At 45.4% G+C, this 24,253-nt stretch overlaps 1 protein-coding gene across 8 annotated transcripts in view; it reads left to right on the forward strand.

The window, feature by feature from the left end:
- Positions 1-24,253, forward strand: part of LOC149355318 (uncharacterized) — a 224,897-nt gene that overhangs the window by 18,558 nt on the left and 182,086 nt on the right. For 7 of the 8 annotated variants that reach the window (XR_016291486.1, XM_089583756.1, XM_089583753.1 and 4 more), the window contains exons 1-2: positions 12,957-13,381; positions 13,769-13,839. Coding sequence is in view for 7 of the 8 variants with exons in the window: in XM_089583756.1 (XP_089439882.1) it covers positions 13,222-13,381; positions 13,769-13,839 (231 nt within the window). In the remaining variant the exon portion in view is untranslated. Of the gene's footprint in view, positions 1-12,956; positions 13,382-13,768; positions 13,840-24,253 lie in introns of those variants that run through there. The other variant, XM_089583754.1, reaches the window with a different exon arrangement.

Consider the following 24,253-nt stretch of genomic DNA (forward strand, 5'->3'; position numbering starts at 1 on the left):
ACACTGTAGTTGCAAGCACTTATCAGAGGCTGTCACACAAAAGTTTGGGGAAACAATGAATGAAGGGTAACTGAACTTTGTAGTCAAGTTTATGATTATCATGTTCATATTCTTGTGGTAGCATTTGTGCTGCTTTTAGGTTTTTCCTTTCTTGTTGTGCTTATTGAGGGTGGTGAACTAACTTGTCCTTTTCTTCTCTGAAAGCTATCTTGGCAGTGAGTAAGGATTCACCTTTTTCTCTCATTTTTAGGTTTGGGACTTATAATTGAAACTTGCATAGCTGCTTGTGATTGACATCTTTTTCTTTTGCAATCATAGCCATTCCCATCACGGTAATAATGCTGTTGCTAGTGTTTTTGTTGAGCCAAAGCAGCTTACATCAAGGAATAGGCGTGTGTAGATTAGAGCAAGGAGGGGCACACATTTTGTCCCATATTGTTCCCTGCTGCCCAGAGGGCATGAACATGTGGTGCTATGAACTTTGCTCCCCATTCCCTAGTTGAGAGACATTTGCATTGGTATATGGCACTGTTTCAGTTGTCTCTGCAGGTTTTCGTAAATATAATTACCAGTGTGTAATATCATTAAAAATTAATTTAACATGTGGGTAACATAGTTTATGGTTTATGGGGGTTTAACATCCTAAAGCAACTCAGGCTATGAGGAACGCCATAGAGAAGGGTTCCAGAAATTTTGACCGCCTGGGGTTCTTACTGTACTGACATCGACCACCGACCAGTTCGACCACCGCGGCCAGGATCGAACACGCGTCTTTTGGGTCAGCAGCCAAGCGCCATAACCACTGAGCCACCTTGGCGGCTATGTGGGTAACATAAGATTCATCACTAATTTTCATGTGTAACGCACAGCTCCTTCATTGCACTTATTCATTGCATGCTATACTTGGTAATAAAGTAGAATCTCAGTGGAAGAAATCTCATAGGATCAAGAAAAATATTCATACCATTCGAAATTTGTATCACCCAAACTTGGAACAAAATTCGCATGCAGAAGCACAAGAAATGCATTCATGCAGATCTCTTTATGGCTGACTGGATTTATTTATGAGTGCACACCACCACATGGAACATTAGAAGAGCTTCTATTTGACTCAAACTGCTTCTTTACCAATGTTTTATGCACTCCAAATCAGAGTACTCGGCATCATCCAGAATTCTGACAGTGTGAATATAAATAAAGCTCTGGAACTTGTTCAGAATAATGCTGTCTGTTTACTAGCATTAATAATGTGAAGGCTAGCCTATCCCTGCGCTGTTTCTCACTTCATAGAAAATTGTTTCCTCTGTGTTTATTTGTAAAGTTTATCACCATCACCTTTTGCAAAGCCACTTCATATTAACACTGCCATGTCATTCTTCACAAGTTTGAATCAGTCACTGTCGCACAAACATGTCATGCACATTGGAACCGCCTTGCCACTCTCCTGTCTTTTTCCAGCAGTAGACTTGGCGTAGCTGTTCTGTAAATTCAGTATGTTTTTATTTTCTCTGTTTACTTAGGGTGTTGTTAGCTAGTATTTTTCGTTTGTTTCTGTTGCTTAGTAAATTTGCCCATATACTTGTTATTTCCAATACTGTATTCATGATTGGAGAATTTGCAATCTTTTTGTCTGTTAATTATGTTTTGTGTGTGAACCTGCTCTCGTCCACAATGCTTTGGCAATTGAGGGTATATGAAATAATGATAATGTTCTTTCCTCCTGGCCAAGATCAGTCTGCAAGAAAAATATTGAGGCCAGAGAATTAAACTCTCATTCTAAAAATTCAAAGTTCAGTTAAGTTTACGGTATAAAAGATTGGCCGTTTCTCTCAGAAGTGATTGTGCATTATAAAGAAGGTGCAAAATTTGTTAGTTTGTTAATGAGGTGCAGCAGCTTAATTTTTTGGGAAAGTTACTAAGCATATCTAACCTTGCATCTTGTGATGAAGCTTAGATGTTGCTTATGCCGATAAATTATTTTCTGGAGAAACATGCTCCAGAAGTAGTTTTTATGTGACAGTAAAAATAACCACTAACTCTTTAAAAAATCTGGGTACAAGTGCCGAGTTTGGGTTGCTGTATGGTTTCTGATGATGCCTTCATGGCAGTGTGCAAAGATGCTGAACTGAGGGTGTTGGCATCACCTGCACTGTGGATCGTGGGACCCAGGCTTCATGGTAAAGGCTGCCTGGGGCGCTACTATTTGCCACCAGTGTACCAATAGAATCAGTTTTGTGCCTGTTTTATACAATTGTAGGCATGTAGAATCAAGTTTGGTCCAGTTGATGCGTTGGACGCTTGAAATGCAAAACACACCAAGGCAGAAGGAACAAAACAGACATGCTCCGTTGGAATGTCTTGCACATCTGAGGACGTCAGAAAAAGTATCAGTGATGTCAGGTGGCTGGCTGAAATCTGCTGCCATTTCATTTGCGTTGCTCACAGTAGAAATCAGTATAAAGGCAACACAGCACTCTTAGCTTTATGTGCAGAAGACATTGCAGCAAAGTATGTGTCTTCACCTGTGCTATGTGTGCAGTACTGAGGCCAGAATTGTGATTTGCTATGTCTTGTGAATGCACTGTAGCGTAGTATGGTTCGTACAAGCAGTCTTGGAGAGCTGTGAAAGTTCACATTTAAAAAGAAAGGGTGGAAACCTAAATAGCAGAGCCTGCTGACGTGCTCCTCCTTTTGAATAAATTGTTGTCTCGAAATGAGCATGTGCACAACCCCAATTTTGGCTTTGCTTTGCATTGGTTGAGGAATTTGGAGGAAGGTGGTTCACTTTTTATTCGTGAGAGTATGCCATGCAGATGGTGTTGTAAAGTTGTTTTGATGTTCCTAGATTTAAAGTGATGAAAGGTTATTGACATACCCTTTCTGATAAACTAGTTTTGAGATTTGCACTGTGGCATGGGCTGTGTACAATGCAGCTAGATGTGAGAAATGTTTTCTAGTTCATGTCTTTAAGGTGCTTCTTGTTTGTAGAGTATTCGTATGTAATTACTGATAGTACCATGAAACAAGGGTACTGCACAGGCGACACGGTTGCATCATCTTGTAAATCTTTCTTTGAAATGAATGTCATCACTAAAATGTGTTTTGCATCAATATCACATAATTATTCTTTAGAGTTATGATACCCTGTTGTCAAAAAGGGCATCTGAAGCTTGTTACCATGTGGTTACATGCACAGTTGCAGCAATCTGAAGCCTCTGGGTAATACCCCTGTCACACGGGCATTTCGAAGGCCCTCAAACCGATAGTCTATCGACTCAAAGGCGATCGAGTGCTGCTACACGGCCAGTTTCAATGGCCATTTACTCAATAGTCTATCGAGTCAACGGAGCAGCCCGGAACTCTATCGAGATTTCGAGGGCCTTTGAGTGTTGCCCAATGTTGCTAGCATTGCTTCGAACAGCACCAATGCGCATTTTCATGCACGATACATAAGCATGAACAAACATTATTCTCTCAAACTATAATACAAGCAGTAAACTATTAGTGTGCACAATAATTTTAAAAATGTATCGGTCTGGTTTAAAGCGCATTATTTTTATGCTCTCCATAAAAACGCCGATCGTCCAGACCGATTTCTGCCGCGTGGCGACAAACATGGCAGCGCCCTTCAAAGCCGGACCTCTCGCTTCGGACTGAATTCTCGTCGTTGCTTCCTTTTTCAGTCTGTTCACTGGTCATAAATGGGGCACCGGTCTTTCGCTTCATCTCACATTGCCTATAAGAAAATGTACAGGTGATAAATTTGCTTTATTTTTTATTCAGAGTGAAGATTCCGCCACTGCTAGGCTTAAGAGGACAGTCGGTTTGTTGACAGCAATAGTTCCTGTCCTGAAAACCAGATGGCGCCACTATAGGCCGAGTTTATTTTTGCGTCTATGCTAGCATACGTTCAACCATAAGTGAGAATGTGCTTGCGCTTAGTGTACGTAAGCATGCATACGCTTGTGGCATGTAGACAGCGTAAATTTATGTTCTTTTTTAACTGTATCTGTGTACGCCGCGAGCGGCGACGTAGTGTGCAAAAGCGAGAAACAGCAGTGGCGTGGCGGTTCCACCTCGCCCCGGAGTCAACAGATGAGAATAGGTCTTAGTATGAAACGCCTTATGACTGCAAAAAAAGTGTATTTCAACATTTAGTTAGGTTTCATAAATATATTTTTGTTATTTGCGCAAAACCGAACGTAGCGATTGTGGCGCCACACGAGCTTGGCGTAAGACGCGAGAACTATTAATTTCAATGGCCATTGAGATTTGCCGTGTAGCAGTGCCACAATTCCCTCGAGTTCGATGGCGATCGAAAATCTCGAAGGCTCTCGACTCGATGGCCATTGAAACTGGCCGTGTGACAGGGGTATAAGCTTCCAAATAGCTCTGTGATCTGTCTGGCGGGAGAGTTGGCTATTCAGTTGCTTAATGTGCCAACAAAAGCTGTTCTTTGCATGATGTGCTCAGCCACGGGCATGAAGAAGCAGGAGTACCGGTAGAAGTATATGCTTCATGCAAAATTCTTGCATAGTAGTCTAGATTCCCAGGATGTGATGAAATTTGCGCCTTTATTTTCCTGTAAGCCAAGCTTTTATTTCCCACAAATGGAAGTGAAGCTAGCCATAAGGCATGATTCCTTTGGCATGATTTACTGCAGATCTGAATGTGTCTTTTTCTAAGTCTTGGTTGGCATCTTCTTTCCAGAAGCTAGAAATAATTGAAGCTTAACTGCAAGCGCTCTCATGTTTATGCGACATGGCAGCAGCAAAATGAAATTGGCTTTACCTAAAATCGTGAATGAACTTGACCCTTTTGCTGCCACGAAAAAAAATGAAGATTCTGAGTGTTTTAAATAAAAAGTTATTTTGTCAAGAAGTGCCAAGGGCACTACGTATTGTAAAGCATCAAACTGTAGCTTATTGATTATTCTTTGAAATGAAAAAGTGCCAGAGTTGTATGTGCAAAACAGTTAGAAAAATTACCGTATTTACTCGCATAATGATCACTCTCACGTAATGATCGTACCCCTGAATTTTGTTGGCAAAATTCATATTTTTTATTCCCCGCATAATAATTGCACCACGAATTTGCTGCTGCAATTTGTCGTGTGCCAAGTCTAGCCGACGATGATTGTACTTGCCATCTATCTGGCAGATGGCACGTACAGATGACCGTTTTGCTCTGTCAGCATTACAGTGGCAGCCGCCTGTTGGTTGACCTGCAGTCACACGGGCAGTATAAATGCGGTAATGCTTAATTACGGATACCAAACTTAACTGCAAGCCGCCGCGGTGGCTTAGTGGTTATGGTGCTCGGCTGCTGACCCGAAAGACTCGGGTTCGATCCCGGCCGCGGCGGCTGAATTTCTTTGGAGGAGAAATTCGAAGCCCGTGTACTGTGCGATGTCAGTGCACGCTAAAGAACCCCAGGTGGTCGAAATTTCCGGAGCCCTCCACTACGGCGTCTCTCATAGTCTTAGTCACTTTGGGACGTTAAACCCCATAAACCAAACCAAACTTAACTGCGGTTATCTTTAATCATAATTTGCTGTTGTCACAAGGCTCGCCACCATTCTGGGTCGCGGTGCAACAAACAAAGTGACACAGTGATCCGGAGTGAAGCAACATTTGCAAATATCTTACAGCGCAGTTGGCGCACTGTCGAGAGTCGTCCGACAGTGCTGTCCGGTTACAGCACTGCCTCCACAGCCGAATACATCGCTGCACCGCTCGCAAGCCGCCTGCGCCAAGGAAACATCTCTACGGTGGATCCCTGGCGCCAGTGTCACAAAACCGTTCTAAACTTTCTTGTTCTCGTAAATAATAAGCCTTGGGATACGGGAATGTCAAAAATGAAAACTCCTTGAGGATCGCTGACCTGTACCAAGTTGCTGGTAGGAGTAATAACTGCAATACAAGCTAGTTTTATGTTCGCAGCCGTGTAGCAGCTGCCGCCGTTGCAGCGCAACTGACCTGATCTGCTTGCACGGTGGTGGGGGTGTAAAACATTTATACTATGTACAAGAGAGGTATTGCTTGGACTGTGCCTGAAGGCCCTCACAATCACTAGGAGGAATCCCTAGTCCGGGACGCCAGCTCTGCTGCTATGGAGTCTCTGAATTCGACTGCATATATTTTTTTATGTAAAACAATGAAGTTGTCAGTAAGGCAGTGCCATAAGTAGACCATTTTGTACAGTGTTGGTCAATTCAAAAGTGCCGTCTGCTGTGGCTTTGATACGAAACAAGTTAGGCCTAACGACGACTAGGGAGTAGCACACCACAGCTCCACCGTCTGCCGCACTCGTGTGCAGCACCATTGTGGTAAGCTCACGGAATCCGGTGCTGCGAGCATTGCGAACGTGTCACTTAATTTAACGCTGCGGCTGGGACTGGACATTTTTTGGCGTAACGATGGTAAAATGCATAGCTTGAGTGCCACGGGACATTGCTGCACCTTCGAACGAGATCGAAGGCTGCATAAAAGTGTCGTCGTGCGGCACTACACACTGCCTATTTTGATGTGTTGCACTTGGAGAGAGAGAGAAACACTTTATTAAGGCAAGCATGTTTAGACCCCCCTTGGGGTCCCTGGACCACCGCACGGTCCCACTGTACATCGAAATGTTCATTTGGTGTTTGTTCATGACGTCGGCACCCCAAATCACCGCAGCAAGCTGTGATGTCTGGTCCAAAGACGAGAGCACGATCTCCCAGTCCTCTCAACTTGATAACCCAGGCTGTCCCTGTGAGGAGGATCAGCAGGGCAGCCAAAAAGGGTGTGGGAGAGTGGCGTGAGGGTCGCCACACAGGGAGCATGCAGGGGAGGTGCCACAGTAGTGAGATAGCAGCTGAGGCGATGAGAGAGAGCGGGTCTGGAGGCGTCTCCAGGGGATCTGTTGGGAGGATCTGTTGGTTAAGGGAGGGGTGTGGAGGAGGGTAAGTTCGACGGCCCAAGTGGGGCATTTGCGTGAGCTCTGCAAAGGTGTACGCCCGTTCTCTCGAGAAGCCTGGACCAAGGCCGTCCTGAGCATGGCAAATTGAACCTCGGGCCAATTTACTGGCAGCCTTGTTTCCTAGATTCCCAGAGTGAGCCGGCACCCACTGCAGCTCTACCCTGCGTGGTAAGTTTTTGGTGGGGGTATTCAACAACTCCCAAGCAGGGGCGTTAATCCTGCCTCTCGTGAAGTTGAACAGAGCCGTTTTGGAGTCGCTAAAGATGTAGTTTGCATAGGAATGTCCAAGGGCTAGTGCGATGACGGTTTCCTCTGCCTCCTCAGGTGTAGAGCCTGAGGGAAGGCGGTGTGTGAGGGGCTGTGCTAGGGCTGGATGGTAACCAACTGCTACAGCTTCATGCATTGTGCACGCGGCGTCTACACAAATGGCGTCTTTGGCTTGTCCGTAATACTTGTGAAGGGCCTTAGCGCGAGCAGTGTGGCGAGGGATGTGGTACTGGGGATGAACGTTCCGAGGAAGGGGTTTAACAATGAGGGTGGTATGAATGTCACTGTGTACAAATGCCACTGTGTACAAATGCATCGGCATCGCAAACTCCTCAATGCCAAAACAAGACCACAAATGGCGCGTGCGAACGAGCATGCGAATGGCTTGAAAAGCAGGATTGGATTGGATTGGATTTTTAAAATGGACAAGGCATACCAGTGTTGCTTGGGCGCGGTGCGTAATAGGGGCACGGTCGGGGGGAGGGGGCGCTTTCCCGGGACGGCGCGGAAATGGGAAATTGACAGTGAAGTTAGGGGGGGCCCTTGCATGGGTGGGGGCGCTTGTTCGGAATTTTACAGTAGGTTTTTCTGCGGGATGTATTGTGAGTTTCCATTCCCTTGAGGCTTGTGCATTGCTTGTTGTTTCACTTGGTTTGTTTCCTTGTTTCTTTTTACGTTACAACTTGATTGTACTCGCCTGTGTTTGTTCCCCACAGTGGTGTGCTTTAAATCTATCAGTAATAAGTTTCTGTGACTCGGAAAAGCTTCTGTAATATAGTCCTGTTTTAGCACGATGTGATGCATGGAGCTGTATTGCGAATGGCCACACCTGGGTGACAGACGTCATTTCACAGCTGCTGAGGTGCAGGCAGGGTTCACAACACAGCTTCAGGCCTCCCCCCAGAGGGAAGGAGAATGGGAATTCTCGGTTATGGAGGCTAGTTGCCCCTGCATGCAAGAAGAACTGCCTTGGAGTGAACTTTCACCTTGACAAAGCCTCCAGAGTGTAATAAACTTTAGAGCAAAGTGTTGTCAGTGGCTCTAAAAGCTGCCTTGAGGTCACCACCTTGTACCCATGTTGTCTGCAGGTGAATATAGTAATTGCCTGAGCTCTTTGGGAAGATGCTATCAGCTGCAAACATTAACTGGAACATGAAGCTTCTTTGAAGTCCGTCACTTTAAACTAGGTGTATGCATGTACAGTTATTTGAGATTTCAAATATCTTATGAATAGTGATTGCTATTTGATTCACACTGTTGTGTTTGTATTAAATTTTTTTTACTCTTGTTAAGACGATCTCGATTAAGATTAACTTTTGGATACGGTGAACAGTGCAAGACCACTTCGTTAGTTTCTTAATGGATTCAGTGTAAAAAAACTCAGCATAGTTTGAACTGTTTCGCATTTCTTTCAGTTAAGATGAATTTTTACAGCAACTGCATACCTTGGTGACTGTGTGCAATGGCACATGTGGGGTGTCTGCACAACACTGTCAAGGAAAGAAAACATTATACATGCAAAAGGCTTCAATGCAAGAAAGCACGCCCCTACAAGATAGCTTCTGTGCACCTTCATGCAGGGCTACAAAGAAGCTATCTTACGGGAGTGCTTTTTCATGGGGAGTAGCTTTCTTGCTGATGCAAAGAAAGCAGTTGGTGCACCTGTGCTTGGTGCAGAGATATGACGTGCTCAGTTATCACATCTTGCACATGTTGCCGTCGGTAGAATAAAAGGCGTGTAGGCATGTAGTGAATAATGCAAAAACCTGTGATTCTAATCTAAAAGCTTGAATGCCCTGATGTGCTGTATCTTCCAAATAATGCAATTGAAATCAGGATCAGGAACCTCGTCCCGTGAATGGCGACCACTGTATTGAAATGCTTGTGTGACGCCACAAGGGCATAGGCGCAGCAGCATCATCTGCATTGTGGGCTACAATGTCTAGGGACAGATGTCTTGTTCTTTTGTGGGTGATTGATGGGGCTCTCCCACATATGCAAGCAACTGCGGAACATAAGAGTGGCAACAGTAATGTACGTCGGTATACTGTGGACTCCTGTTATACAGAACTTGAAAAAGATTTAAAAAATGTTCTATTTATAGGAAGTTTCATTCAAGCAGAGTACACAAATTCATGAAACATATCTTTAATTAAATTGCTTCAGCCCTTGCTGATGTGGGCATGCAGAAAAAAAGGAATCAATCTTGGTCTGCTTCATATTCTTCAGTTGCTTTTTTACAAACTTATTGTGCATGTTTGAGAGGCTAGAAAGAAATTTTGCACACCATTCCTGCTCACAGTAGTGCTGCAAAAGTACAACTGCATCTCTAGCTGCACTGTCTGGCACTGCACTGGGCACAGGATCCTCCTCACACTCATGACTGGGAGAGGAGTGGTCCTCAACTTGCACTTCAGCAATCATTTCCTCGAGGTTGTCCTCACGACAGGTGGCCACATTTGCATCCAGTGCCTCATAGTCCTGTTGCGAGAATGGGTCAGAGGGTACTACTGGGCTGAATATTGCGTCAGCTTCAGCATCGGCAGTTGTACTTGCCTCTTCATGTGGTGTCGGTTCGTGTGCTTCGAAGACTGCATGGTGGAAGCACCTCTTCACTGTCATCACCTGCACTTGTTCCCAGGCGTGGGCCGACAGCAAGTCAGTGCTGTAATTCTTCCCGCTGTCAGAACAAAGCAGCATTCAATGGATCATCTGGCGGTGGTAGTGGACCTTTACATTCTATTCTGGATCACTCCTTGATCCATTCTTTGGATGATGGCTGTGGCATTGGGTGGCAGGAATGTCAGACTGATTGACTTCAGTCCTTCCACCTGGCCTTGGGCAGGGCAATTATCCACAGTGAAGACAACTTTCCTGCTCTGCCTAGTAAACCGTGTGTCTTCCTCCAGCAGCCAGTTTTCGAATATTGCCATCGTCATCCATGCTCTTCAGTTTGCATGGTATATCACTGGAAGGCCACAGAGTGCCCTTGAAGCAATGTATGTGTTTTGACTTCCCTACCACCAGCAACTCAACTTTTCATCCCCGGCTATGTTTGCGCCCACCAGTACAGTAATAAGCTCCTGGCTGTATTTCCCACCTGTACTGCCTCTGTAGGCGAGTCTTCGATGGAAGCACCTTATAAAAATGGCTCATCTCGTTGATGTTAAAAACATCTCGCAGCTCATAGCTGCCTAGAATCTCCATCAGCCATCCTTATCGCTAGCTGGTGCAAACTTCTCTGTTCACTACAGCACCTTCACCTGAGATGGTCTTAAAGGCAAGGTGACGGCACTAAGTCAGCTCGGCCATATGCCGCTGACGCTGAAATTTTTGACTCCCATTTGCTGGGCTATCTCCTGCACCTTCTGCTCCTAAATGTCACCGCTTATCGAAAAATTGGCACTCCACACATGCTTGAACCACAAGAAAAGAACGTTGTCAAGTTCTCCATATGGCGTTGTCCTCATGCACATCCGATTTGCAGTGAAGATCTCATTCTTGAGAGCCCCTAGAATGGTGGCTTTGTTTTTCAGGATTCGTGACAGCGTTGACTTCAGGATGTCGAACTTTTTCATAACTTCTGTTTTAAACAGGCACTTTGCTCAAGCTCCTGTAAAACTTGCAGAACTTTTTTTCAAGCGAAAGTTCACTGTGTGGCTGTTTGTTGACGCTCTCCATCGTGCCGAAACACAGATCGCACATAGGCCTAACACAGAGCAACAGCTGCTACAAAAACAATCGTGAGGCCTATGGATGACTACTGGCAGGGTTGCCAGGTTCTCGCAGAGCGACCCGCCAAATTCCTGCGTAATATAGCCCAAAAGTAGCCAAATGTCGACCCGAAAAAATAGCCCAAAATAGCCAAATGAGAAAACTTCCCTCAGTTTATTTGAAACGTTTATTCAGACGTCTGATGCAAAGACTTAGATTTCTTTACAAAATGAACGCAGAGTAACTGAACATCACTCGCTGTACATTATAGTGGTACTAAAATGCTTCAGAAACACCTCTAATGGTACAAACCCCCTAGCGCCATTTCCCATTTCTCATTAGTTTAAATATGGCATGCAAAATATTGTGCATTATTTCTAAGGACATTCTGTTCCGCAAGTCAGTTTTAAGTTAGAGTTACCTGACTGTACACTCGTTCAATCTCAGCTTTAGACACTGGAAGTGTGAGCAGTGAAATGGCTAGTTGCGACAGCAATGGAAACAGGCTAACACCAGCACTATTTTTGGCACCAAGGGCATTCTTTCAGAATACTGTTGCGGAGTTGTCTCCGAGGTCATTGCCCTGTATTGCAGAAAGCAATATTCGGACTCAATTTGCAGAAACAATAAACGGCTGAATGAAGTCTGCAAAAGCCTTAAAGGGAGCATTAAATGGCAACTTACTTATACTGCCGCAATGCAAGAAGTGGAAGTCACCTGACAGTTTCACATGACAAAAACGATCAAAAATGTACAGCACCGCTCAGGAAGGATGTTGTTCTTGTCCTTGTTGAGAGAAGGCTTTTTAAGGCGTAACGGAAAATGCTTACCATCTGGCAAGCTCACACTTGCATTGCATTGCTTTTCCAAGCGGAATAGTTTGTATTTTTATTGGACACCTTGGGGCGCAGTGTTTTAATACTGTTTAAATATTTATAAAGTCGCAAGCAAGGGTACCGAGTAGCCCAAAGATGGTCAAATAGCCAACCAACAATATTTGCTGCCAAAACCAAAATCAGGTAGCCCAGTTTGGCTATTTAGAGCCCTACGTGGCAACCCTGCTTTCATACTGTGTAAAACTACTTGTTTAATGTATTTTACAGCATTGAGTACCTCATTTCGGTGAATGGTTGAGCTGGACTTGAGCATGTTTTTATTATTGTGTTAGAAAAGTTTTGCATGCCACATTACTTCTGGGGTTGCTCAAGCTTCTCTTCAAGTGGCTGCAAGAGCAGCATGACATTGCTAACAGACTATGACTTGTGGTTTCTTGTCAGGATGCAAGGTGCTTGCGACACTTAGTTCTTTGTGAATGAGGTCCAGAAGTATGGCTGGTTGAGGCTGTGTTGAGGTTGGTGACAACCTGCACAGTTGTATATGGTGGCCTCACCAGTGATCTCCTGCAGGGTGTCGTGACTGGCAGCCATGGTGTCTGGGGGGGGGGGGTCTGCTGCGAAGATTTTCAGTGGTCACTCATGTTGCCGAGCTCCTGGAAGCTTTCTGGGGAGTCTGGCAGTTGCGTACTGTATTTGAAAAAAATTGCTTAACACCTTGCATAAGAGGCGACCTGAAATGCAGTCTGAGCAGAATAATTCTTCTGGCTGTTTGTGTTGAGCAAGATTTAGGAGCATTTTCTATGTCGCCAAAGTTCTTAATGTTTAGAACCTGCCGCGGTGGCTCAGTGGTTATGGCACTCAGCTGCTGACCGAAAAGACGCAGGTTTGATCCCGGCCATGGTGGTCGAATTTTGATGTAAGCAAAAAGGTAGAGGCCCATGTACTGTGCGATGTCAGTGCATGTTAAAGAACCTCGGGTGGTCGAAATTTCCCGAGCCCTTCACTACGGCATCCCTCATAGCCAGAGTCACTTTTGGACATTAAACCTCCATAAACCATAAACCATCTAATGCTTAGAAAATATACCTGAGAAGCCACTTAATTATGTGCTTAATTAATTACGTACTTAATGTTCTTAAGTATGGATATTCTAGCATCCTGCAGAATATCACAGCAAACTCTTAAATCCTCGTTTTTTCCTTATGCCACAGTAATTGGCTATGAAAATCTTATATCTGGTGCTTTGCATAGGCTGCGCCTGAGGTTGTCTAATGTGAGATTCAAATCCACAGTAAAGCTCCTCATTGCTAAGTGCAGTTTGTAAATGAAAAAGTACTAAGTAAATGGCGTTGTGCAATCTCAAGACGATATTCAAGACCAGAGTTGAAATTTTTTTGTTGCTCGGTGCAGGTGCAAGTACTGCATAGTACATGAGCTGTTCAACATGCATGAAAACCACCTGTCCTGCTTCACCGAGGACGCTTCGCATGAGGAAGCTCAGGACAAGGAAGAGGCGCTTCTTGGCTCACTCCGTCGTGGGAACTGGGGAGACACTGAAGCAGAAAAGATCATCAAGAGCCTCAGCAAGAATTCGTTCATTGCAGGCATGTCTGTTGTATTTTGTGAACACACTGCATGCGCAGTTCTTCTTCTCTTCTTTAATCTTTTCAACCACTGTGTTCCTATATGGACATCTAATTTGTTTGGTATTAGTGTAAGTTACTGCTTGAAAGTAATGTGTTGGGAAACGGAGGAGTTGACATTCTCAACACTTTGGCACAAACTGTGCAGGGCCACCTCAAGCCATCCTTTCAAAGAAAAGATGAAGAAGCTCATTTCTAAGATGTTCACTTTGGCATTTTACATTAGTTGTTACAATTGAGATTTGTGTGGCCTGTGTGCTGATGTTTAATATTGTGGTGAACTAGAAACTGCTGGTACCAATTTGTATGACCTGTGGATAAATATTTCACCTGTTCTTTTATGCTTAGGTGATAAAACCTTGTGTGGTGATAGCCAGGTGCACATCCAACTGTTTGCTGCCTTGAAGAAGGAATTGCGGGTAAGTGCTCTTGACTCTGACTGTGTTGCTTTGCTTTACTGTTCTTTCCTCAAGCCTTGACAGCAACCGCAGTGTGTTATCCGGGCTTGCTGCACAGCACAGCAAAAGTTTATGTGATTGATACAACTCAGCTGTTGTCTAGAAAATTCAACTGCAAAAGCAGCATTGTATTCCTGTTGTACAAGTGTTTTCAACAGCAGCTCACTTAAGCAGTACTTCAGCGATGTTACATGTCAGTGCCGGAAGTCACTGAGATTTCAGCGGCAGTTCAGGGCTACGGAGATGAGCAGTTCTTGTTGTAGGGGTCAACTGTCATGACGGCAGTCAGCTATTTCGCCATGTTGGTCGAATGTGCTAAATTTCTACGGCTGTATGTTCTCAAATCACACATATGATTGCTATCCAGGCTGATATAACTCCAGATTAAGAACCTTTACCTATTTTTTTGTGCCTCAAAGTTGTCTTGAAGACTGGCAATGCGTCAAGACAAACAAGCGTCTAGTGGATTGTGTTGGCTGTGTGCAGTGTTCGGTTGTGGCACATGCAAAGCTCAAGCCTAGGCAGAAACTGTAGTTCAGTAAAGTAAAATATGAACTGTGTGTTTGAAGTAAAATGCAGTGATATTTTTGTTTATAAAATAGCCATATTTTGCAAGATCACAGATTAAGTGGTTGATCCAAGTTTCATCATAATTGCTGTGTAACTGCATGCATTCGAGCGCTATTCAGGTCATTAAGAGTTGGAAAGCTGATCTGTCATTTAGTTGAACTACACTTTAAATCACCAGGCCTGGAGTGCAGCCTGATCTCGGTGACCAGAACCGACAACTCACTTCCTCACCAGAACAAGATTTGGCCACCCTGGTGTAGTACTTGGCCGCAACCTTCTATGAACAAACCAGTTACCGCTCTGCCCTCAGTCCCCAGCGGCTGTGGAGCAACTGACCACGGCGACGGTCAGACCTGTGATGCAGCAGAGGATGCTAAGAATCTCTTGCTCTGGACGGGCTGCCATTGGAAACTGAACCTGGCAACGCTTAATGCTAGAACCTTATTCAGTGAGGCTAGCTTAGCAGTACTGTTAGAGGAATTAGCGGGTAATAAATGGGATGTCATAGGGCTTAGTGAGGTTAGGAGGATAGATGAGGCGTATACAATCCTAAAGGGTGGGCACATACTGCTTTATCGTGGATTAGCAGACAGAGGAGAGCTAGGTGTGGGATTTCTCATCAATGAGGATATAGCTGGCAACATAGAGGAGTTTTATAGTATTAACGAGAGGGTGCCAGCTATCATAATTAGGCTTAATAAGAGGTACAAGCTGAAGATGGTGCAGGCCTACGTGCCTACATCAAGCCATGATGACGAGGCCATTGAATGCTTCTATGAAGATGTGGAATCGGCAATGACCAAAGTAAAATCGCAGTACACTGTACTGGTGGGCGACTTCAATGTGAAGGTGCGCAAGAAGCAGGCTGGAGACCAGGTGGTAGGCGACTATGGGATAGGGTTTAAAAATAGCAGGGGAGAATTATAGTAGAGTTTGCTGATAGAAATAATTTACGCATCATGAATACCTTCTTCCGCAAATGAGCAAACAGGAAGTGAACGTGAAAGAGCCCGAATGGTGAGACTAAAAATGAAATAAACTTCATACTGTGCGCTCACCCTAGCATTGTAGAGGATGTGCAGGTACTCAGAAAGCTCCGTTGTAGCGACCACAGAATGGTAAGGTCTCATATTAGCTTAGATTTGAAGAGAGAACGGAGGAAACTAGTGAAGCAGAAGAATAATAACGAGTTAGCATTAAGGAGGAAAGTAGAGGAATTCAGGATTTCACTGCAGAACAGATTTTCTGCTTTGACTGAAGAAGGCGACCGTAGTGTTGAAACAGGGAACGATAATTTAATAGCTATCGTTACGGCGTGTGCCGCAGTAGTAGGTGGTGGGATGGTTCGACAGGATACCGGCAAGCTATCTCAGGAGACTAAAGATCAGATCAAGAAACACTAAAGCATGAGATCGTCTAACTCCAGAGACAGAATAAAACTAGCAGAGGTATCGAAGCTAATAATTAAGTACAAGGTAGCCGACATAAGGAAGTTAACATGGAGAAATTTTGGCATGCTCTGAAGAACGGAGGTAGCCTAAAAGCAGTAAAGAGAATACTAGGTGCAGGTAAAAACCAGATGTATGCACTAAGAGACAAAGAGGGCAATGTCACTAGCAATATGGATAAGATAGTTAAAGTAGCCAAAGAGTTTTACACAAATCTGTATTGTAGCGAATGCAATCAGAAAGTTACTGAGAAAGGCAGTCGAGCACAGCAGTGGGACATCCCGCCAGTAACAAAGGAGGAAGTAAAGAAAGCCTTACGAGCAATGCAAAGGAGGAAAGCAGCTGGTGAGGATCAGATAACAGCGGATTTGCTGAAAGACACAGGAGAGGTTATGATAGAAAAACTTCCCACCCTGTATACGCAATGCATTGTGACCTCGAGCCTACCAGGAGCTTGGAAGAAAGCTAACATTATCTTAATTCATAAGAAAGGAGACGTCAAGGACTTGAAGAATTACAGACCGATTAGCTTACTGTCACTTGCCTACAAGGTATTTACTAAGGTAATCGCTAGTAGAGTCAGGACAACCCTAGACTTCAATCAACCAAATGATCAGGTAGGCTTCCATAAAGGATACTCAGCAATAGACCATATTCACGATATCAATCAGGGGATAGATAAATGCGGAGAATATAAACAACCCCTATATATGGCCTTCATTGATTACGAGAAAACATTTGACTCAATGGAAACCTCGGGTGTCATGCGGGCATTGCGGAATTAGGGTGTAGAAAAGGGTTATGTGAAAATATTGGAAGATATCTATGAAGAATGTACAGTTACTATAGTTCTTCATAAAGTCAGCAATAAAATTCTAATAAGGAAGGGTGTCAGGCAGGGAGACATGATCTCGCCAATTCTCTTCACTGCCTGCTTACAGGAGGTATTCCGGGGACTGGAATGGGAAGAGTTGGGGATAAGAGTTAATGGAGAATACCTGAGTAATTTGCGATTCGCTGATGACATTGCCTTGCTAATTCACTCAGGACATGAACTGAAAAGCATGATCTATGAGTTAGGCAGGCAGAGCAGAACGATGGGGTTAAAAATTAACATGCAGAAAACCAAAGTAATGTTCATGAGTCTAGCAAGGAAACAGCAGTTCGCAATTGGTAGCGAGGTGCTGGAAGTAGTAAGAGAATATTACTTAGGGCAGGTAGTGACCGCTGATCCAGACCATGAGAGGGAAATAACTAAAAGAATAAGAATGGGGTGGAGCACATATGGCAGTTTCTCTCAGATCATGAATGGCAGTTTGCCAATATCCCTCAAGAGGAAAGTCTACAACAGCTGTATCTTGCTGGTACTCACCTATAGGGCAGAAACATGGAGGCTAACAAAGAGGGTTCAGCTTAAGTTGAGGACAACGCAACGAGCCATGGAAAAAAAATGATAGGTGTAACATTAAGAGATCGGAAGTGGGCAGAGTTGGTGAGGGAACAAACGCGGGTTAATGAAATCCTAGTTGAAATCAGGAGGAAGAAATGGGCTTGGGCAGGGCATGTAACATGAAGGCAAGATAGCCGGTGGTTGTTAAGGGCAACAGAGTGGATTCCAAGAGGAGGCAAATATAGCAGGGTGCAGCAGAAAGTTAGGTTGGCGGATGAGATTAAGAAGTTTGCGGGGATACGGTGGCCGCAAATGGCAAAGGATCAGGTTAATTGGAGAGACATGAGAGAGGCCTTTGCCCTACAGTGGATGTAGTGAGGCTGATGATGATGGTATATTTATGTCTAGCGTCTTCGTTGTTTTGTATGTTCAAACAATGTTGTCTTGACTGGATGCTGCTGCGGTCATTCACACCGGTTCGAAAAAGGGCTACATGAGGGCTGTGCTATCTACACTGACATGAAGTAGATCGAGGCGTAATAAGTGAATAAGAAAATAAGCCTCTCCCGCACTATCTACACTCACAGTGCAAAAGACTGCATTGTCGCTGAGCATCATATGCCTACTGGCTCTCATAGATGCACGCTTGGAAAACGGCTTCTTGACTACAGCCACCAGGAAAGAGATCAGCGTCACGACTTCTGAAAGCAATACCTAGCACCAAAATTATCATAGCGTTCTGCTCCACACAGATAAAACGTGTTCGCTGGAGCCACAGTTGATGCTTGGGCGGTATACTTAGACAACATGCTCCCGATCATGAAGCAAGCAAGGAATTGTACTTATGAGTAAACCACAGCGTCTCCTGTGCTAAGTTTGGGTACAAAGGCCGCATTTTCTGGTATTCCCCTTCTAACTCCAACCTCCGATCACTCTGACCAGTGAACTGTACAAAATTGTGAAGAAGCACAATCACTGCAAAAGGACGTGCGGCATGCGGTATCTACTCACCAGAGAATTGGACTGTATAAGAAGAAGAGAGCCCCTCGAAGGCCCCTTCACAAAATACGGACATAGGAAGAACAAAATGGACGAGGGTGAAAGTAACTACTTCCAATTATTAAGCCATTTATTTACTAAGCCTGTACATCCCCATTTGTGTCTATGGCTGTCAGCACTGCAAAAATTCTGCAAGCTGCCCACTGGCTGGAGAAGAGTTCGCACATAGGACGCAGTCTTCAGACAGGCTCCATCAGGCGTCTTCGTCCAGGCAAGTTGGTGGCCATCTGGTTTGAATTGTGGACTTGTCTCTGGGATGACTTTCCAATCCCAGGAAGGCAGCAGAATCACCCTCTGTTTTGTGCCATTTGTATATACAGTCAAGTCCTCTTGAAAGAATATATACAGTCAACGACTGAGTTTTCGGACATGCCTGATATTTCGGACATCTTCGCAGCACCGCCATGAGCCCCATAGAATCAATGTATTAAGACATCTGTAATTTCGATCGCTCGAACTCCTCGCCGTCCAATTTTTCGAACTTTTTGGCGCCACGAAAGGTCCTCAGAAGGTCCTTTGGCTCCTCTCGCAGCGCTCTTGCGAAGGAAATCCACTTGCAGCCAAAGCATACCACCGCTTTGAGCCACAACTAGCTGAATCTAGCCGTCACACACCAATTTGGTCTGGCCACGCTTGCTGTGTTCACCAGCGCCGCCTCCGGAAACTCCGGAGGCGCCGCGGCGCCATTTTGTTTGCGCAGACCATATTTTGGCTAGTGTGGCGTGTTGTTCTGCTGTTTTGTGAAGTGTGCTCTGCAACATTAGGCCTAGGGGCTTAGACACTTGTCAAGAAACTCCACTGTTTGCAACTTGAGGATTTTGCATGCCTGCAATGGCCCCCCACTCCGACTTCGTCGTCCTCGCCAATGGCATCGAAGCACGGAAAGCAATACCGTCGGTTAACGATGGAGAAGAAAGCCGCCATAATCAAGCAAGTGATGAGCAGCCGATCGCAGGCTGACATGGGCAAGGAGTTCGGCATTTCTAAGTAAACAGTTTCAGATTTCCTCAAGAACAAGGGCAAGATCTTGGAAGCAGCCGAAAAACCATCTGGTGCCCAAAAAAAGAAAGCAAGCCAACTTGTTCATCCGAAGCTTGAGGAAGCTCTCATCGTGTGGCTTAATCCTATGATTGCAAAGTGATTGCTGGTCTCAGGCTACAAAAAGCGGAAACTCTCGTGGTTCAGATGTCATTGAGGGTTTTAAGTTTAGTGATGGATGGTTGAGGAACGTTAAACATTGGAATGACCTCAAGTTCAAGAAGATGTGCGGTGAGAGCGGCGCCGTCGACAGTGCAGTTATTGAGCAGTACCACAACGGCTTTGTTGCAGCAGTTCTCTGCTGACAACGTTTTCAACTGTGATGAAACTGGTTTAATTTATAAGATGTTGCTAGAAAGAATGTTCGCTTTTGCTGGTGACCCATGCTGTGGTAGCAAACAGTAAAGAACGGCTGACCGGTCTTGTCGGCAGCAACATGTCTGGCAGCAAGAAGCTTCGAAGTCAAGGAAGCTGAGATGCTTTAAAGGGACAACCCTGCCAGTGTTGTATGAAGCCAACAGAAAGGCATGGGTGACTCAGCAGTTATTTGAAAGTTTCGTCCGCAGGTTAGACAGGAAGTTTGAACTTCAGTACAGATGTGTTGTGCTCTTCATTGACAACTGCGCCGCTCGTGGTCACATCAAGAACTTGAAGGCTGTCCAGCTGGAATTCATGCCACACGTGGTCACATCAAGAACTTGAAGGCTGTCCAGCTGGAATTCATGCCACCCAACATGACTGCAATCCTGCAACCGATGGACCAAGGCATCATCCGCAATCTAAAAATTTTGTACTGTTCACGGGTACTAAACTGCATGGTGCTGTGTGCGGAAAATAGCAAAGGCTATAACGTTGACCTTCGGTGTGCTGTTGGAATGCTTGCGGACGCATGGAAGGTAGTGAGGCAAGACACGATTCACAACTGTTTTCGCCACGCGGGCTTCGTACTCGCCACAGAGGTAGTACACTTTCCTGAAAGCAACAACACGATTGACGTGTGTCCGCCCATGGACGACGTGATCAACGACCTCCGCTCTGCTGGAGTTGCCATACCCACGGAAATAACTTTCGAACAGTTTGTTGACACTGACAACGAGCTTGACTTCTGCGCAGAACTAACTGACAAGGAAATAGTCTGTCAGGTTGTGGAGAATTCGGAAGACTCCGGTGTTGAAAATGAGGAGCCAATGCCTGCGCCGCCTACGAGCGCCGAGTTGACGCGAGCATTGTTGACGCTTTCATCGGTGAATACTGCTGACATGACCCTTGCTCAGATCGAAGCGAATATGATCACATGCAAGTGGAACCCCGTCCAAACAACAATCAACAAGGTCTTCAAGCCACTGCAGCAATAACACCGGCTGCCCTGACGACACATACATAATAAACCGGCATGCGGCTGCATACAGAGCTTTTGAATGCCTGTTTTCTTAGCCACTTCTCTGATACTGTGGGAAGGTTTCGGAAGCCTGGTGCTTCACCCTTGACCCTCTAGATCCGAGAAAAAAAAAGAAAAATGGTGTGTCTTTTGCATGCATTCATTTTATTTGGACTGCCTGAATTTTCAGACGTTCTTAAGGGGAGACCGCGGGTCTTAGAACAGTCAAAAATGGTAAAAAAATCGATTTTGAGCAAAACTCATTTTCGGAAAGTTTGACCTTTCGAGCACCTATTCTCAAATTATTAACGCTAAATTCGGTCGGGAAATGCGATAAAATCTGCTTTCAATATACCAAGGCAGCCACGAAATGCCCTCAAAAGGGCGAAATTTGTTCGAACTTCCCGCGCGCACCACAGACGCTGCAGCCGGCCGATCGCCGCCATCTTGGGCTTGATTTGAAGCTGTTTTCTTTGTGCGCAATTCGCGACTTCTCAAAATGGCGTCGCTGAAGCGAAACGGCTGCCCTGGCCAGTTTTCCGAAGGCCGTTTCCGGGTCGCTGATTGGCTCGCGCACGGCGCGCTTTTCAAGCACGCCATTCCACGCATTCCATTGGCTGGCGTGACCGGCGCGTCATTTTTTTCCTTTCTCTTTTGCATTCGCTGCCGTGGCTGCCGCTTCATGCGCGTCTGCTTTTGCGCTTGTTTTTTCTCTTCGTGCCGCATTTCTGCTTTGTGTCTGGAGTTTTTCCATGCGATCGAGGTGATGGGAGACAGCCGACTTAAACCGTGCACGCAACGAGCTTTTGGAAGCCGTAAGAAACGAGCGTGGAACAAAAAGCCGAAGGCGTCGGCCACAAGTGCGCCGTCGGGACCTGCGTTGGAGCCGGTGCCGGACTCGCTGGATCTGCCGGGAACGTCAGCCACGCTGCTCGCTGATGACACTGCGGGACCAAGTTCCACCACGAACTGCATCCCGGATCACGGTACAGTTCGTGTTGATGCCGCTTACTACTCAGCGGCGGAGCAGGCACAGCTTGCTGAGCGATCGGCGCACGCGAAGTCCACGCTGTCGGAAAAGTCAGCGACCCAGCGCAAGTTTGAACTTCTTGGTGTCAGCGCAGAGTGCCAGACCGGTGATGCTGGTACTGAGTTTGTGATTGTGGATATGAAAGTTTTGAACAACTTTTTCGCGCAATCGAAGTGCGGAACCTGCAGCACTGGAAGTCTGACTTTGAGCAAGGCAGCAGACAAGGAGTATGGCTTAGCTGTAAAGCTCCAGCTCGTCTGCAGCAGTTGCAACTTCGAGAAGAAGCAATTTTCTTCCCCACGAGTAAGTGGAACTGCCAACATTGCTCCCTTTGAAGTCAACATGAGGGCCATGAAGGGCATACAGACGATAGGCAAAGGCGTGACTGCCCTTGCCAACTTTTGTGCCTCTATGAACCTGTCGCACCGAGGTCTGCACCACAAGACCTTTCGGGGACACCTGAAAACTTTCGTGAAAGCCTGCGAGAGCACAGCGACTGCAAGCGAAGCTGCCAGTGTGGCAGTCATCAAGGATCTGTATAGAGATTTCTTGAACCCAGTTGGGAATATTGACGTTATTTTTGATGGCTCGTGGATGACCCGAGGTCGTAGCTCTCACATAAGCGTGGGCTGCATTGTTGAGCTCTACACTGGTCTGGTGATCGACCACGTTGTTTATTCGAACTTCTGTCTCGGATGTGCCGTGGGACCACAGCCACACGATGAAGGGTACTGTGACTGGCTCGCCACCCACGAGTGCCAGCGAAACATTGATTGTAACTCTGGCCGCATGGAAGTGGAGGCTGCGCTGACCATGTTTCAGAGGTCTCTGGCTAAGCATGGTCTGCGCTACACGACCGTCCTCTCTGATGGAGACAGCCGGACTTTTCATGCTTTATCAGAAGCAGAAGTGTATGGCTTCATAAAGGTTGAAAAGAAAGATTGTATCAGCCACGTCCATAAGCGAATGGGGACTGCTCTGCGGAACCTGGTTGACAAAAAGAAGGCTCAAGGCGAGTCTCTTGGTGGAAGAGGCAAGCTGACACAGGACAAGATCAAGAAGATCACAAACTACTACGGCTATGCCCTGAGGAGCAACAGCAATGATGTTCCAGGCATGAAGAAGGCAGTGGACGCTATACTCCTACACATGACGTCTACAGATGATGTCCCAAACCATTCCAAGTGCCCTGAGGGTGCTGACTCTTGGTGCAAGTTCAATAGAGCCTTGGCCAATGGTGAGCTTCCACCTCCACACAAGAGTGCCCTCCCGGCTTGTGTTGGGGCTGCTCTGGAGCCAGTGTTTGCAAGGCTCAGCGATGAGAACTTGTTGGCACGGTGCAGTGAGGGAAGGACGCAGAATGCGAGTGAAAGCCTACACTCTCTCATTTGGACACAAGCTTCCAAGAATGGGAATGCTTCATTGAAAAGTGTGAAGCGGGCCGCTGCTGAGGCTGTTGCCATCTATAACCAAGGAAGGAGGGCAACCAATCAGTCCATCACTGCAAGTCTGGGCTACGCTGCTGGTGGCTGCCTTGTTCAGCGAAGCCTAGAGAAGACGCCCTGCGTTTGCGAAAGGGAAATGGGTCTCATCAAAAGAGCACTGATATGAAAGAGACTCTGACAAGGCGGCACAAAACAGGAGCAACTAAAGATTATAGTCCTGGACTGCTATAGAGACGTTCTGCAGAGGCACAGGACAGCGTGCTGCCTAACGTCCAGGTGGTTCTTCTCGAAGACAGAGCAGATGTGCTGAACGTCACACCCAACGGTCCTTCTCAGGACCACCCAAGTGCTTGCCATGGTGGGGGCTCGGATCTTCTTGGCTCCGGACTGCTGGGTCTCTCAAAAAACAGTTTTCAGTGTTCAAAATATTGTCTTTAGAGCTCAACACTGCAGCCCTACACTCCATTGTCTCTAAAAAAATCTACCGATAACCTCATGAGAAATCATTTTTTTACAACTTCATCGCGCTTACACCTTTGACATTTTTTTATTAATGTTTTCTTGGATGGAATAAGACACTTTTTGTTTTGCTTTGTAGAGAAATAGATAGGGAACATCTAAATAAAATCCATTGTTGAAGATTCCTCACAAAATTTTCTGTAGTCAGTGTCAAAACTTTAAATGCGATTTTCTCAGCATCACGTTTTTTGCCAATGTCACTAGCCTTACAGAACTTTTAATTATGTTTTTGTGGTCCAATTTTAATAAATTTTACACCGTTGAATTCAAAAAGAATTGAACTGTGGAGCTATGCTATTTCTATGTTTCTAAGTCGAACATATCAAATTTTGCAGACAATAATACCAGCTAATTATATTCCAGAATTGTGATGCATCGACATAATTGAATATTTTTATATGATGATCTACCTTAATAACAATATAAATAGCATAGCTCCACATGGCATGTCTTTGGCTACAGCTACATTTCAATCAGAACCAAAAAATATTGAGGGAA

The sequence above is a fragment of the Amblyomma mixtum genome, chromosome 3 (assembly GCF_055824585.1).
Source record: "Amblyomma mixtum isolate Tamu chromosome 3, ASM5582458v1, whole genome shotgun sequence".
Lineage (NCBI taxonomy): Eukaryota > Metazoa > Arthropoda > Arachnida > Ixodida > Ixodidae > Amblyomma > Amblyomma mixtum.